This window comes from Oncorhynchus kisutch, linkage group LG26, assembly GCF_002021735.2.
Source record: "Oncorhynchus kisutch isolate 150728-3 linkage group LG26, Okis_V2, whole genome shotgun sequence".
NCBI classification, from domain to species: domain Eukaryota; kingdom Metazoa; phylum Chordata; class Actinopteri; order Salmoniformes; family Salmonidae; genus Oncorhynchus; species Oncorhynchus kisutch.
In genome coordinates this window covers 8,148,111-8,165,623 of record NC_034199.2, presented here as the reverse complement: position 1 = coordinate 8,165,623, position 17,513 = coordinate 8,148,111, and the positions used below count along the sequence as shown (strand labels likewise).

The window sequence follows — 17,513 nt, the reverse complement described above, 5'->3', positions numbered from 1 at the left end:
ACTAAAACTTTTGCTGCAACTCAATGTTGAATACGAGTGGTCTGCACAGGGCAGTTTTATCAAACACCATTAACACTGCAAACGTTTAGTATAAAACCACACAGAGGGAAACTTATCTGCCCAAACCAATGAAAAGACCATATTGTATTAATGACGATTTTCATCACCATGTTCCTCCATTTCAAATATCATCTGATTAATACATTTGTCACACACTGACAATCCTTACCTCCCTCTTTTCCTTGCTCCTGTTCCACTGCCAAGGTGACTTGCCCACTCCCTCCTCCCCTCCTCCCCTCATATTACGTATGCAAATCGGATTGAATGAAATGAAAACATGGATTCTCTTGATTTATGGGAGAGGTGTGGAGGATCATGGTTCTGTATATTACCCAGAGATCCCCTAATCTCTGGCAGTGTGTGGCACGTGCCTGGGAGCAGGGGCCCACAGATTAAAACACATGATTAAATATCTAGACTGGTTCAGACAGCTTTAGGCGCTCTTCTATACTGCCTCGGAGAAGAGTCCACTGGACCAGCTAACGGAGAAATGCATGCCAAGGTTTCCAATGGTAAATAAATGTTACAAAATAGTATTTGGATGCTTGTACGTGTGAAAAGAGTTTATTACATAGTAATAACATGTTTAAGGCTGTTAATAACTGTGTTATATACAGTAGGACAGTTGAATACAAATGGGAATGATTGTTTTATTTAATCATGTGTCTAAAAACAGGTGACTTACTTGCATTTAGAAACTAAAGGCCCAGTTTACTGCCCTTATTTGAACATGACCACATTTAAGGAAAAACTTTGCTCAACTGGCTGTTGGTTACAGAGGAGCCTTAACCAAATACAGTGAAGAAACTTAAGCAAATTCTAGCACATTCTAGCACCAACATAGCAGAGAGCCAATGAGCCAGCTTTCTTAGCACTCTCACCCCAAAACAAGTTTATTTGTGTCTCCAGCCCCACTGGGATCGATCCATTTGTCAGCAAAAGGGGAGGAGAGTAGGGGGGAGATCAATAGAACACTCGAGGGTGGGAATTATTTTAGGCTGTAAGCCGCTCTAGAGGTGCCTGTGCAATGAACATAAGAGCAGGCTGCACCCCTACGAGTATCAAAGCGAAATGGTCCCTGAAGCTACCGATGCCGTATAATATTTTGCTACCTTACATATTTTGTGCACAATGTTGGCCCAGTGTGAATGACAGAATCAGTGCAACCCTGACAGCAGTCAGTATTTGGCCCTCAGGTTACCATAGCAATTCTGGACCCCTACAGCACATTGGACCCATCAGATTAACTATAATAGCATGGGCCCTCAAGGTGCCAGTGCTGTGACGACCATCCAGTCTCAGGGGTCTGCCAGACCCAATCTAGTCCCGTTTAGAGTGGGAGGGAATACGGATACGGTGAAAACGGTGCTTAGGGCCCCAGGTGCTGCTTTTGGCCTGCTAAATCACACAACATTGGGCTATTTCGGTTACCGTGACCCCCGTATAGCTCTAAAAGATTCTGTCTCTCCTTCATCTTCCTTTGTGATTCCCGCCAGGCTCATTTGTTCAGTAATCAGCCTTGAGGGGATAGGCGAGGTAGGACCTAATGTACGTATTCAGCCTCTGCTCATTTGAAGGCGGCAAGCCACTGAATATAAATGCTACTTCATCAATGTTACACAATGTTTTATCCTTCACAAAGATATATCAAGGTTTGGAGGACCAAAAGGTAAAGAAATGTAATTCTTAATATTCTTCCCTGGCCAGTATGTCAAATAACCGATCACAATGTAATAAACTTTGTGGTTTTACAATTTGAGAATGAACAGAAACATAAAATGGTCTATTTGATTGAGATCTGTCATCAAATGATATACAACACAATTTCCTCACAGAACGATTGTCATGTCAAGTAAACAATGGACTTCATTATTATACTCCATGGGTAAACTCTGGACTCTGACTCTCTATTGGTTACACAGACCTTTTGCCTCCCATTCCATTCTTAACACCGCTCGCCGGCTTTGTATTCATGTTACCTGATGAAATTGCTGTACACAATATGATCTTGTTGCCATCTGATGAACATTCAGATGTCATAAATCAGCACTGCAGAGCTCTCCCTGTACTATGCCGTACCTTGATAGTATTACTGTTGATGATATCTGGAAATGTGCACGTACACCCTGGCCCATCTACGGTTGCTAGCCCCAATTCTGACTTGTGCTCTGATATCTGCTTCACTGATTTCTGCTCCCGTAAAAGCCTGGGTTTTCTGCACGTTAACCCGAGAAGCTTATTACCTAAAAGGATCAATTGAAAGTATGGGTTCAGAGCTCCAATCCAAATGTGTTGGTCATTACTGAGACGTGGTTAAGGAAGAGTGTTTTGAATACTGATGTTAACCTTTCTGGTTATAAGCTTTTTTGGCAAGACAGATCTTCCAAAGGTGGGGGAGTGGCAATCTTTACCAAGAATCACCTTCAGTGATCGGTTTTCTCCACCAAGTCTGTCCCCAAACAATTTGATTTGCTGGTTTTAAGTATTAAACTTTCAAATAGCTCTTTGTTGACTGTTGCTGGGTGCTATCGTCCTCCATCAGCAACAGCATGTAACCTACCTGCCCTAAGCTCTCTCCGGGGCCCTTACACCAAGTCTGAATTTGTCCTGCTAGGTGACCAAAACTGGGACATACTTAAACCTGACCAAGTCCTAAAACAATTTGACTCCCGAAATCTCTCAGATTATTACCAATCCCACAAGGTATGACTTCAAACACCCAGAAAAGGCTACTCTTCTTGGTGTTATCCTCACAAATAATCCTGATAGATATCAGTCTGGTGTCTTCTGTAATGACCTTAGTGATCACTGTTTTACAGCTTCCGTTCGTAATGGCTTCTCAGTGAAACAACCTGTCCTGATTTGTCATAGAGGCTTGCTAAAAAACTTTAATGAGCAAGCCTTCCTTCATAAACTGGCCTCTGTAAAATGGTATAGAATCAGCTTGATCCCCTCTGTCGAAGATGCTTGGACCTTGTTTTTTGATCATTACAGTGGTATTGTTAACAAACACACCCCCATGAAGAAAATGAGAATTAAAACTTGGTTCGACCGTGATCTTGCAGAGTTACTACACCTCAAAAATTTTGTGAAATGCTCGGCACACACATACTTAGGCTGGCTGGCTGTTCTTCAGGCATATGAGACATCAGGCTATCTGGAAGGCCAAAGTTAGTTACTTTAAGAAGCAGTTCTCTCTCTGTGGGTCTAACCCCAAGATGTTCTGGAAAACAGTTAACCTTTTTGGGATAGGGGGCAGCATTTTCACGTTTGGATGAATAATTAATCCAAAGTGAAAATACTGCCCCCTATCCCCAACAAGTTAAGACTTTCTTTAATTCTGTGAAAAACACTTGCATCTTTTATCAATGTTTATTATGAGTATTTCTGCAAAATCACCGGATGTTTTGGAATCAAAACATTACTGCACATAACGCGCCAATTTAAACTGAGATTTTTGGATATAAATATGCACATTATCGAACAACACATACATGTATTGTGTAAGATGATGTCCTATGAGTGTCATCTGATGAAGATCATCAAAGGTTAGTGAATAATTGTATCTATATTTCTGCTTTTTGTGGCTCCTATCTTTGCTGGAAAATGGCTGTGTGTGTTTTTGTGAATTGACTCTAATATAATTAGATGTTGTCAGATGGTTTAGACCCTTTCTTCTTTAAGGTTGCTGCCCCTATCATCACCAAACCTATCTTTGACCTTTTTAACCTGTCTCTCCTTTCTGGGAGGTTCACATTGCTTGGAAGGCAGCCACGGTTTGTCCTTCATTTAAAGGGGAGATCAAGCTGATCCTAACTGTTATTAGGCCTATTTCCAGTTTGCCCTGTTTATCAAAAGTGTTGTAAAAACTTGTTAATAATCATCTGACTGCCTTTCTTGATGTCAATAGAATTCTCTCTGGTATGCAATCTGGTTTCCGCTCAGGTTATGGACGTGTCACTGTAACCTTAACTTCTCTAGGATAGGGGGCAGCATTCGGAATTTTGGATGAAAAGCATGCCCAAATTCAACTGCCTGCTACTCATCCCCAGAAGATAAGATATTATTAGTAGATTTGGATAGAAAACACTCTGAGGTTTCTACAACTGTTTGAATCATGTCTGTGAGTATAAAATAACTTATTTGGCATGCGAAACCCCGAGGACAAACCATTCAGATTTTTTCTTTTGAGGTCACTCTCTTTTCAATGGGAATCCATATTTCTAAGGGACCTTCTTGCAGTTCCTACCGCTTCCACTGGGTGTCAACAGTCTTTAGATCTTGGTTGAGGTTTTTCCTTTGAGAAATGAAGAAGTAGCACTGTTCAGAGTGAGGCTCAAGGGAAGTGTACTCTTTGTTAGAGGCGCGTGACCTGAAAGCACTCTCCACTTTGTTTTCCTCCGGTATTGAACACAGATCATCCCGTCTTCAATTTGATCTATTATTTACGTAAAAAAATACCTAAAGTTGTATTACAAAAGTAGTTTGAAATGTTTGGACAATGCTTACAGGTAACGTTTGAGATATTTTGTAGTCACATTGCGCAATTTGAAACCAGTGTTTTTCTGGATCAAACGCGCCAAATAAATGGTCATTTTGGATATATATCGACGGTATTAATCGAACAAAAGGACCATTTGTGATGTTTATGGGACATATTAGAGTGCCAACAGAAGAAGCTCGTCAAAGGTAAGGAATTAATTATATTTATATTTCTGTGTTTTGTGTCGAGCCTGCAGGGTTAAAATATGCTTTCCCCCACTTTGTTTACTGGGGTGCTATCCTCAGACAATAGCATCGTTTGCTTTCGCAGTAAAGCATTTTTTGAATCTGACACGTTGGCTGGATTCAAAACAAGTGTAGCTTTAATTTGGTATATTGAATGTGTGATTTCATCAAAGCTACATTTTTATAGTAATTTATTTGAATTTGACTCTCTGCATTTTCACTGGATGTTGGCCAGGTGGGACGCTACCGTCCCACATATCCCAGGGAGGTTAAAGGTACCCAATGATGTGACCATTGCTCTTGATTCTAAGCAATTTTGTGCTGCTATTTTTATTGACTTGGCCAAAGCTTTTGATACGGTAGACCATTCCATTCTTGTGGGCTGGCTAAGGAATATTGGTATCTCTGAGGGGCCTTTGGCCTGGTATGCTAACTACCTCTCTCAAAGAGTGCAGTGTAAGTCAGAAAATCTGCTCTCTCAGCCACTGCCTGTCACCAACGAAGTAGCCCAAGGCTCAATTCTAGGCCCCATGCTCTTCTCAATTTACATCAACAACATCGCTCAGGTAGTAGGAAGGTCTCTCTTTATATGCAGATGATACAGGGATAGGCAACAGAAAGCTACCACACTAACTTGCAATCTCTGGTTGTGAAGTGAGCTGTATCATAGTCCTGTCACTGCTTCACTCCCTGGCTACGCTGATGCTCCTCCTCCGCGGCAATATCTGTCTCTGCCTCCTCTTCGCCCTCCCCCACTCAGCTGGCCCCTCCCCGGATTTTGTGTTAAATGCTCTACCACAAAGCTTTCTTAGTGTCCAACAAGCTTTCTCTACCCGTATTAACCTTGTTCTGAACACGTCCAAAACAAAGGTCATATGGTTTGGCAAGAAGAATGCACCTCGACCCACAGGTGTGATTACTACCTCTGAGGGTTTAGATCTTGAGGTAGTCACCTCATACAATTACTTGGGAGTATGGCTAGATAGTACACTGTCCTTCTCTCAGCACATACCAAAGCTGCAGGCTAAAGTAAAATCTAGACTTGGTTTCATATCGTAATCGCTCCTCTTTCACCCCAACTGCCAAACTAACCCTGATTCAGATGACCATCCTACCCATGCTCCTTATAGGACACATAGACCAATGCTCCTTATAGGACACATCACTGCACTCTATACTCCTCTGTAAACTGGTCATCTCTGTATACCTGTCGCAAGACCCACTGGTTGATCATTATTTATAAAACCCTCTTAGGCCTCACTCCCCCCTACCTGAGATATCTACTGCATCCCTCATCCTCCACATACAACACCCGTTCTGCCAACCCTATTCTGTTAAAAGGTCCCCAAAGCACACACATCCCTGGGTTGCTCGTCTTTTCAGTTCGCTGCAGCTAGTGACTGGAACGAGCTGCAACAAGCACTCAAACTGCACAGTTTTATCTTAATCTCTTCATTCGAAGTCTCAATCATGGATACTTTTACTGACAGTTGTGGCTGCTTTGTGTGATATATTGTTGTCTCTACCTTCTTGCCCGTTGTGCTATTGTCTCTGCCCAATAATGTTTGTACCATGTTTTGTGCTGCTACCATGTTGTGTTGCTACCATGTTGTGTTGTCATGTTTTGCTGCCTTGCTGTGTTGTTGTATTTAGGTCTCTCTTTATGTAGTGTTGTCTCTCTTGTTGTGATATGTGTTTTGTCCTATATTTATATGTTATTTCAAAAAAGATATAATAATTGAATCCCAGTCCCCGTCACCACAGCGGGTCTTTTGCCTTTTGGTAGGCCGTCATTGTAAATAACAATTTGTTCTTAACTGACTTGCCCAGTTAAAAAAAAGTTAAATAAAAATAAATAAAATAAAAACGGAAATCCCGGTTATACACTCTTGTTGGGTGAGGTACAACCAATTATTTATATGTACACTCTATGACTGATAGGGGACACTGTGTTGAAGCCATGGTGCCTCCATCTTGGTTAATGCATTACACCATTGTAAAAAATATTTTGGAAGCTATAGAAAAGCTATAAACATTTATTAATGTCTACATTTGTTTTTGCGACATGTATTTTATTACAGAGATGTTACTGCGTACTTTTAAATTATATTATGTGAGCTAAACATAAAAATGTAAAATGAATAAGTATCTAAAAACATTTTCCTTAAATAATCATCTTTGGAGATTACTAATGTTTCTATCCCCACTACAACACAAAAATACTTCAATGTCAGTAATTCTGTCCTTGGAACATTTATTTGATTCCATTAAATCCTATGTCGGACTGCTCCTTCTGGGGAGTGCCAATATAGCTGACCAGTAGCTTCAAAGCCTCTCAAAGGCCAACACATAGCATCAGCAATCCAGGGTTTATATATATATATATATATATATATATATCATTGGGTACGACCTGCTCAAACCTGATTAGCTTGAAGCTATTCTCTAATTATTATTGCAAACACAATGCATTGGATCAACATAGACCTAGAGGATTTAAAACCGAGCATTACAAGATGTTTACCAGCAAAGAAAACATATCCTATTGTCACGATTGACACAGAGATTACGAGTGTTTATAAAGCTTAACGGCTCTTGGATACCTCAGTAATGAGATAAAGGCGTGTAATCTTAGAGCTACTGTAGGTGAGACTTCCAGAGATTTCTAGGGGGAACTCTGTCAATAACTTCAACCTACACCAGTTGATGTGGACATACTTGTTCAAATGCCACAACGTTATTCTGTGCTTTTTTTCATTCCAACATACTATACCGATATTGCCCTGTTTGTTCAACTAAACAATTTCCCAAGGGCCCAGAGATTGTGTTCATACAGTAGGTGCCTAAACATATACTGTGAACATATAATTAAATGGTGAACAAATGACAGCCTCTATACATACAGTGCCTTGCGAAAGTATTCGGCCCCCTTGAACTTTGCGACCTTTTGCCACATTTCAGGCTTCAAACATAAAGATATAAAACTGTATTTTTTTGTGAAGAATCAACAACAAGTGGGACACAATCATGAAGTGGAACGACATTTATTGGATATTTCAAACATTTTTAACAAATCAAAAACTGAAAAATTGGGCGTGCAAAATTATTCAGCCCAGTTAATACTTTGTAGCGCCACCTTTTGCTGCGATTACAGCTGTAAGTCGCTTGGGGTATGTCTCTATCAGTTTTGCACATCGAGAGACTGACATTTTTTCCCATTCCTCCTTGCAAAACAGCTCGAGCTCAGTGAGGTTGGATGGAGAGCATTTGTGAACAGCAGTTTTCAGTTCTTTCCACAGATTCTCGATTGGATTCAGGTCTGGACTTTGACTTGGCCATTCTAACACCTGGATATGTTTAATTTTGAACCATTCCATTGTAGATTTTGCTTTATGTTTTGGATCATTGTCTTGTTGGAAGACAAATCTCCATCCTAGTCTCAGGTCTTTTGCAGACTCCATCAGGTTTTCTTCCAGATGGTCCTGTATTTGGCTCCATCCATCTTCCCATCAATTTTAACCATCTTCCCTGTCCCTGCTGAAGAAAAGCAGGCCCAAACCATGATGCTGCCACCACCATGTTTGACAGTGGGAATGGTGTGTTCAGGGTGATGAGCTGTGTTGCCTTTATGCCAAACATAACGTTTTGCATTGTTGCCAAAAAGTTCAATTTTGGTTTCATCTGACCAGAGCACCTTCTTCCACATGTTTGGTGTGTCTCCCTGGTGGCTTGTGGCAAACTTTAAACAACACTTTTTATGGATATCTTTAAGAAATGGCTTTCTTCTTGCCACTCTTCCATAAAGGCCAGATTTGTGCAATATACGACTGATTGTTGTCCTATGGACAGAGTCTCCCACCTCAGCTGTAGATCTCTGCAGTTCATCCAGAGTGATCATGGGCCTCTTGGCTGTCTTCAGTCTTCTCCTTGTATGAGCTGAAAGTTTAGAGGGACGGCCAGGTCTTGGTAGATTTGCAGTGGTCTGATACTCCTTCCATTTCAATATTATCGCTTGCACAGTGCTCCTTGGGATGTTTAAAGCTTGGGAAATCTTTTTTGTATCCAAATCCGGCTTTAAACTTCTTCACAACAGTATCTCGGACCTGCCTGGTGTGTTCCTTGTTCTTCATGATGCTCTCTGCGCTTTTAACGGACCTCTGAGACTATCACAGTGCAGGTGCATTTATACGGAGACTTGATTACACACAGGTGGATTGTATTTATCATCATTAGTCATTTAGGTCTACATTGGATCATTCAGAGATCCTCACTGAACTTCTGGAGAGAGTTTGCTGCACTGAAAGTAAAGGGGCTGAATAATTTTGCACGCCCAATTTTTCAGTTTTTGATATGTTAAAAAAGTTTGAAATATCCAATAAATGTCGTTCCACTTCATGATTTTGTCCCACTTGTTGTTGATTCTTCACAAAAAAATACAGTTTTATATCTTTATGTTTGAAGCCTGAAATGTGGCAAAAGGTCGCAAAGTTCAAGGGGGCCGAATACTTTCGCAAGGCACTGTATCTTTCATAATCAATTCCGAGCTTGTCTATCTATGAAATACAACATAACATTACACGTCAAAAGTAAGCGACAACACAGGGCACATGCACAGGTTTGCCAACTACAGGGGTGTATACTGCCAATTCTGTTGTAAAAAAAATCTTAGACAGAAGCAAACGGAACTAACCTAAAACGGACCTACCTGAATTTGTCCAATAGAAAGTCTTGTTTAGCTCTGTTTGCTTCCATTTGGTTCTGAACGGTAAAAGGTTTCTGTAATGAATACACCCTAGTCCTCGAGTACCCACAACAGCACACATTTTTTGGGGGGGACAAGTACACCTAATTCAACTTGTCAACTAATCATTAAGCCCTCAATGAGTTGAATCAGTTTTCTGGGGCTACAACAAACATGTGTGCTGTTGGACAGGAGTTGGGAAACACTGTAGTATGCATGCCTTTAAGATTGAGTTTATTGTAATATTTAATAGTGCGCTATAGAATGTGTGAGAGACAGAGAGAGATTCATATGGAGTGTGGGGGGATTAAGAGCATTAAAGTAAAAAGATAATACAGTTTACCTGTTTAACATCATAGGCAAAGAGCACATATTTCAAGTCCGGGGAAACGGAGTACTTTGCAACATTGAAATTGACCTACAAGACAAAGAAGAGGAAAAGAGAGTGAGAGCATTTTTAAGTGGGTATATTCGTTTGCTAACATGTCACTTTGAGTGGCAGGGTATATGTTTGAGTAAGTCTGTGGGCATGCATGTTCCGATGGTAAAGGGTTTTCACTTACAAATGTTGTGTTTGTCAGTACAATTTCAGTCTCATTGGTGAGGATGTTAAACTTGATTACGTGGCCATCGCGATTCCTGTAGATCACTTCTGAGTCTATGAAAGGAGAGACAAATAAGAAAAAACATGTCTTTCTGAAACAATTCCTCTGTCGATTTTTCTACTAAGAAGAAATCGCAAGGCCTTTGTTGCCATTTGAATGCAAGGCTGGATGGCTGTCAAAACCAGAACTGTACCTTGAATAAGGCTTTGTTGCCAAAATTTTGACAATGAAAGTCTCCATTCTATCCCAATTTCCTTGTTTTTCTTCAGCATAGCAAAGACAGAATGTCCAGTACCCTGTCACATCCTTGTCTCTGGAAAATCAAATAACAATAGTAACATGACGGCACTGACTCCATTCATACACGTAAGCGCGTGACTGCACTGTGATCAACATATATGAAGCCAAATAATAATTTCATGGTGTATAGAAACAATTAGTCACCTTAAGTAAAACATTTTTTTACAAAAATCTATATGTTCTCTATTGATGGGAAATGATTTCTGTGCCTAAGGAATGAAACACACACACAGTGCCATCAGAAACTATTCACACCCCTTTTACTTTTTCCACATTTTGTTGTGGAATAGCAGAAGGCTGCTGAGTGGAGAACGGCTGATAAATAATGGCTGGAATGGAGAAAATGAAATGGCATCAAACACCTGGAAACCATTTATTGATACCATTCCACTCACTCCACTCTTCACCACAAGCCCGTTCCCCCAATTAAGGTGCCATCAAACTCCTGTTTAGTAAGGTCCCTCAGTTAAGCAGTACATTTCCAACACAGATTCAACCACTAAGACCAGGCAGTTTTTCCAATGCCTCGCAAAGAAGGGCATCTATTGGTAGATGGTTAAAAAAAAGCTGACATTCAATATCCCTTTGAGCATGGATGATATAGGACAATGATCTAAAACACAGGGACAGATCTACACTGGAGTTGCTTACCAAGAAGACATTGTAAGTTCCTGAGTGGCCAAGTTACAATTTTGACATAAATCTGTTCAGAAAATCTGTGGCAAGACCTGAAAATGATTGTCTAGCAATGATCAACAACCAATTTGACAGAGCTTGAAGAATTTTTTAAACAATAATGGGCAAATGTTGCACAATCCAGGTGTGGAAAGCTTATAGACTTACCCAGAAAGTTTCACAGCTGTAATTGCTGCCAAATGTGATTCTAGCATGTATTTATCTAATAAAAAAATAAAAAAAATCATGTATTTTTTTAAACAAATGTTTAAAAAATTCTTCCACATGTATTTTGTGTGGATAGTTGACCACAAATGTCAAATAAAATAGATTTTAAACCCACTTTGTAACACAACCAAATGTGGAAAAGTCAAGGTGTGTGAATACTTGTATGTAGCTTGTATTTTGTCCTGTGTTCTTGTTGTTAAATGCCACAGCATTATCTGCTATGTGGTGTCATACGCAGACATGACCCTGAAATATCATCCAGCAGTACTGCAAATGGCTGACACACACACACATTGAGCAAATGATAGCATGCATTGCTAATCACTAATTCATACATGGGTTATGATCAAATGCAAAACAAAACAAAGATGGAAGACAATCCATAACATTCTGTGCTGAAACAAGCTCAGGCAGATATCCCATAATGAAGTTAGTCATCTCTGTCAAAAGGTTATTTGGGGGTTCTGCAACTGACAGGGCAACCCCAGCAGACCTGGCAACCCCGGCAGATATTGGATTCCTACAGTGGGAGCTGATCACCTATACCCGCCTCTCAGCAGAGTCTCATTTGTCTGTCAACAATTTTCACATTCACAGCCAATCAGGTCCCTGTTGCCATGCTGTAGTTACCATGGGTTTGATTGATGGTTGATGGGGCCCTCACGGCCCAATCCCGCCCCATATTTTGTTCCTGTCATAACTGTGAGCATATCACAGACATAAATGTCATCATCTAAAACAAGAAATCTGATGCCTCAAGACCACTGGTCGAAATATTTGTGTTTACCACGACCATATACAGTGGGGTCTGAAATTATTGACAACCTTGATAAAGGTAAGCAAAAAGGACTGTATAAAATAAATAATTCAAATACTGAGCTATATTGTATGCTCAAACTATATTATTTCATACTAATAAAAATGTATGTATGACATGAAAATAGAGCTACTTGGCCATGCACATCAGTGGTGGATTTGGCATCGAAATGAGAATGCATAAGCAGAAAATAACTCCATATCTACTGTAAAATATGGTGGTGGATCTTTGATGTTATGGGGCTATTTTGCTTCCACTGGTCCTAAGGCCCTTGTTGACTGTCAATGGCTTCATGAACTTTACCCAGTACCAGGACAGGATATATTAGCCAAAAACCTTTCTGCCTTTTGCCAAGAGGCTGAAACTTGGCTGCATGTGGATCTTCCAGCAAGACAATAACCCCAAACACACATCAAAATCCACAAAGAAATTCTTAATTGGCCATAAAATCAACATTTTGCATCTCATTCTCCGGACTTGAAACCCCATTGGAAACCTGTGGTTTGAGCGCAGACTAAGGATATCAAGGATCTGGAAGGATTCTGTACGGAGGAAGGGTCGTTATTAAAAACAGGGGTGTCAATCATGTATATCCCTACCTTTTTGAGGAAAAAAATGTTCTCTGATCAATTGTATTAGTATAAAATAATACATTTCCCAATTTTTTTTGCATATAATATAGCTCAGTATTTAAATTATTTATTTTATACAGTAATTTTTGCTCATCTTCATCAAGCGTGTTAAATACTTTGGACCCAATAAGGACAATAAGAAACCAAATGACAAAATGAACCACCTAGGGTATACATTTTATTATCAGAGTTTGAGTAAGAGGGCTGATTCAGACTTAGGGAAATATTTTCCTTTGTTCTGTGTTTTAATTTAAGCACTTCTCAGTATTTGGTATTCAGACTTACCGTATGCAGGTGCCTAACAAACTCTTTGGGTGTTGCTCCCTTATGCGCACTATACGTTTATCTAAAGCCATCCCTTTAAATACAGTGTACCATTTCTTGACAGACTAGAGTAGGGTATATAGAGAGAACAGGTTCTGAGTATTAGGGATCATGAAGAAAGCCATCAAAATATGCATATTTGTCTAATTTTAATAGATTAATAAATATTGTGATCTTGTAGAGTATTTATGGTTAGGAAAGTATTTATGAATCTACCTACTTCATTAAAAAAAAGCAGATTTGGAGAGCCTTTACGCACGAGATATAGGCCTATTGGTGAATTGAAAAGAGGTTTGATTCATCCTGAAAGTTGACATATTCAGTTGTTTAAATCCATGAAATATTGGTAGGGCAGAAAAGTGTACAATAGTGGTTGAAAAATAGTTATATAAATATATGAATCCTTACTGATGATGGAACTATGATGAACTGTGCTGTCCAGTTGTCATGAACCGTGCGCTAAGCTCCAGGTTGTATAAAACAGGAAAAGTTGGGGAATCTAAATATGTTAATACTTTATTTGTAAGTTTTCATGTTTGAGAACATAAGAGACATTGACAATGATACAATATTCCCAGACCCCATCCCCCCCACACATATTAAGAAGGAAATTACAACAGCACTGCTGACATTAAGAATGTTTTCAGATTTCTGTTTTCTACTAGCAGCTCAAACAATACCTGGCTTACGACAGCATCCCCCAACCCTGGCCCTGGGGACCAGCATCCCCCAACCCACCACCCAACACATTTTGTGTAATAGCTAATGTGAGAAAAACATTTAAACGTGTTAACCCTCGCAAGGCTGAAGGCACAGACGGCATCCCCGGCCGCGTCCTCAAAGCATGCGCAGACCAGCTGGCAGGTGTGTTTACGGACATATTCAATCAATCCTTATCCCAGTCTGCTGTTCCCACATGCTTCAAGAGGGCCACCATTGTTTCTGTTCCCAAGAAAGCTAAGGTAACTGAGCTAAATGACTACCGCCCCCTAGCACTCACTTCCGTCATCATGAAGTGTTTTGAGTGACTAGTCAAGGACTATATCACCTCCACCCTACCTGACACCCTAGACCCACTCCAATTTGCTTACTGTCCCAATAGGTCCACAGATGACGCAATCACAATCACACTGCACACTGGCCTAACCCATCCTAACCCTTTCGTCGCCAGACCCACTGGCTCCAGGTCATCTACAAGTCCATGCTAGGTAAAGCTCCGCCTTATCTCAGTTCACTGCTCACGATGGCCATGCCCACCCGTAGCACGCGCTCCAGCAGGTGTATCTCACTGATCATCCCTAAAGCCAACACCTCATTTGGCCGCCTTTCCGCCTTTTCCAGTTCTCTGCTGCCTGTGACTGGAACGAATTGCAAAAATCGCTGAAGTTGGAGACTTTTATCTCCCTTACCAACTTCAAACATCTGCTATCTGAGCAGCTAATCGATCGCTGCAGCTGTACATAGTCTATCGGCAAATAGCCCACCCAATTTTACCTACCTCATCCCCATACTGTTAATATTGATTTACTTTTCTGCTCTTTTGCACACCAATATCTCTACCTGTACATGACCATCTGAACATTTATCACTCCAGTGTTAATCTGCAAAATTGTAATTATTCGCCTACCTCCTCATGCCTTTTGCACACAATGTATATAGACTCTTTTTTTCTACTGTGGTATTGACTTGTTAATTGTTTACTCCATGTGTAACTCTGTTGTCTGTTCACACTGCTATGCTTTATCTTGGCCAGGTCGCAGTTGCAAATGAGAACTTGTTCTCTACTAGCCTACCTGGTTAAATAAAGGTGAAATAAAAATAAATAAAAATACCAACCTTTCAAATCACTTCATGGCTACGGACGTGAGTGCTTCGGGTCTGTAGTCATTTAGGCAGGTTGCCTTTGTGTTCTTGGGCACATGGACTATGGTGGTCTGCTTGAAACATGGTATTACAGACTCAATCAGGGACATGTTGAAAATGTCAGGGAAGACACCTGCCAGTTGGTCAGCACATGCCCTGGTAATCCATCTGGCCCCGCAGTCTTGTGTATGTTGACCTGTTTAAACGTCTTACTCACATCAGCTACGGAGAGCGTGATCACTCAGTCGTCTGGAACAGCTGATGCTCTCATGAATGCCTCAGTGTTGCTTGCCTCGAAGCGAGCATAGAAGTGATTTAGCTCGTCTGGTAGGCTCATGTCACTGGGCAGCTCGCGGCTGTGCTTCCTTTTGTAGTCTGTAAAATGTTGCAAGCCCTGACACATAAGACGAGCATCGGCGCCGGTGTAGTATGATTCAATCTTAGCCCTGTACTGACCCTTTGCCTGTTTGATGGTTCGTCGCAGGGCATAGCAGGATTTCTTGTAAGCTTCCAGGTTAGAGTCCCGCACCTTGAAAGCGGCAGCTTTATGTTTTGTTTCAAAACAGAGAAAGTGTTAATAAATAGCACAGTGTTAAGTTCTTTATTTTTGTGCAGGTTTCTGTGTCTGCGTGAGGGACATGTTTGTGCCTGTTGTGAGGTCATTTAGAGTCAGGCATGGCAATGAAGTAGCTTTATAATTATTCCACATCAAAAAAAGCTCCATCAAAATCTGTCAGTTTAAGCTAGAGATATCTGCCTATATCGGCCTTCCACATCTGCGATCGAAGGTGGCCGAGTTATAGCGGTGTTTGTAAGACAATGAGACATCCCGAAAATCGGTCTTCTCAAGAGAATGTCTGTAGCGTCCGAACTGTTTGGACTCACGAACACAAAGCTGTTTTCCGTTTTTCTCTACGACCTCCACAAGTGTCACGGGACTCATCTGAAGTTAGTAACGCAGATGTGCCAACTGTCTGTAGCGTCTGAACCGTTTGGACTACAAACTAATATGAGACTTTCCGAACATGATGACTTCCATTCATTTGTATGGTGTTCTCTACGATCCACACATGATTCACAGGACTAGTCTGAAGGTAACCCATACAAATGAATGGAAGTATGGAGGCAGATTTGTAACAACAAAACAAGGGGTTAAATATGTTTAAAAATATGTCCTTGACATTCTTATATCTCCTAGATATAGGACAAACACTTCAAAATCCTATTCCTTAAGATTTATTTTGTGACTGTCTTTTTTGCCATTTATGAAAGCGTTATTCAATGTGTTTCTATGGGCTGTAGTATATATTATTATATATATCTATATTTTGATATAGATGTTTTTATACCTAAAAGGGTCCTACAATTCTAAATAAAATAGCTAAATGATCCATGGCATGGCCATCTTAAAACAATTCCATATGTGGCTTGGTAGAAACCCCACCCCAAAGGCTTAAACTTTACAGATTCGTCCTTGCAAAAGAGTGTCTAACCCCAAACAGATGCCGACCATGAGTTTGGACAGCACAGCGGACCCTCAGGAATAATCCTGGTGTCCCAAAGAACTACGGTCACCTAGGCCGCTGCATGCATCGCAAATGTAAAAAATTATCTGTCATTGAAATCAAAAACTCTGGTTCTGAGCCTAAATTTGGAGACACTTATAATGTGTGAAGTAGCACTACAAAACTTTGACTTTATGGCAACTAAGTTACTGTAGGGGTTTCGGGTAACTTTCCATTTGAGGTTTAATTGAGATAGGGGTGAGAGGATGATCTTTAAAACATTGCGAGCCATCGATAGGCCTTTTTCCGTGCTTGTCTACTTAAATAATGGAACGTTCCACACTGAAAAGTACAAACGAAGACTCTAATGCATAAGTAATGTACTACTTCTGTAACATGTTAAATAATGAATAACTCGGGCCCTTTTACCAGTCTGAAAATCCCCAGCTTAGGGTTGGGCTTGTAGTTACCCTGCCCTCCCACTGTAGCCTGTCCTCAAGCTCCATCTCCATCTGCCTGCAGCAGCCCCCTGCAAACTAAACTAAACTGAAAACCATGAGACAGACCTTTCAGGCTTTTCGCTGGACAACAGTACACCACGGCTGTGGAACACACAACCAGACTGTCAGGACTGCAGTGTCCCTCCTCTCAAGTTTTTAATTTAACTCAATACATTCCTCTTTCCGTTTTTATAGACTGAATACTCCTCAGTCCTATAATTGTGACTTTCATAACAGACTTCTATGACATGGCATTGACATGCAGACTAGCCCATATGAGGGATGATTCAAGGAAAGTGTTGTCAACACTTCAAAATAGGGATCACATATTACGAACTTATTTGCGTATATGAAGTGTGTATATAAGTAGCTAATTTGTATTACCAGCCATTTATGCCTAATGAATGGCTAATAATACCCAATAAAGACCTAATTAGCTACTTATACTGCAAATCAATGCCTTTGTCGGAGTGATCCCTATACTGGCGTTACCAAAGTCTGGATCACTTTCCTAGAGCGATGACCTGCCCATAGT

The 17,513-nt window shown here is 40.5% G+C and overlaps 1 protein-coding gene across 2 annotated transcripts in view; it reads right to left on the bottom strand.

Moving 5' to 3' along the window:
* The window catches only part of LOC109871308 (inactive dipeptidyl peptidase 10-like), a 142,392-nt gene that overhangs the window by 62,319 nt on the left and 62,560 nt on the right, over positions 1–17,513 (bottom strand). For both annotated transcript variants that reach the window (XM_031806044.1, XM_031806045.1), the window contains exons 4-5: positions 10,093–10,187; positions 9,873–9,947 (exon numbers count right to left, since the gene is read on the bottom strand). In XM_031806044.1, the coding sequence (XP_031661904.1) occupies positions 9,873–9,947; positions 10,093–10,187 (170 nt within the window). The remainder of the gene's footprint in view (positions 1–9,872; positions 9,948–10,092; positions 10,188–17,513) is intronic.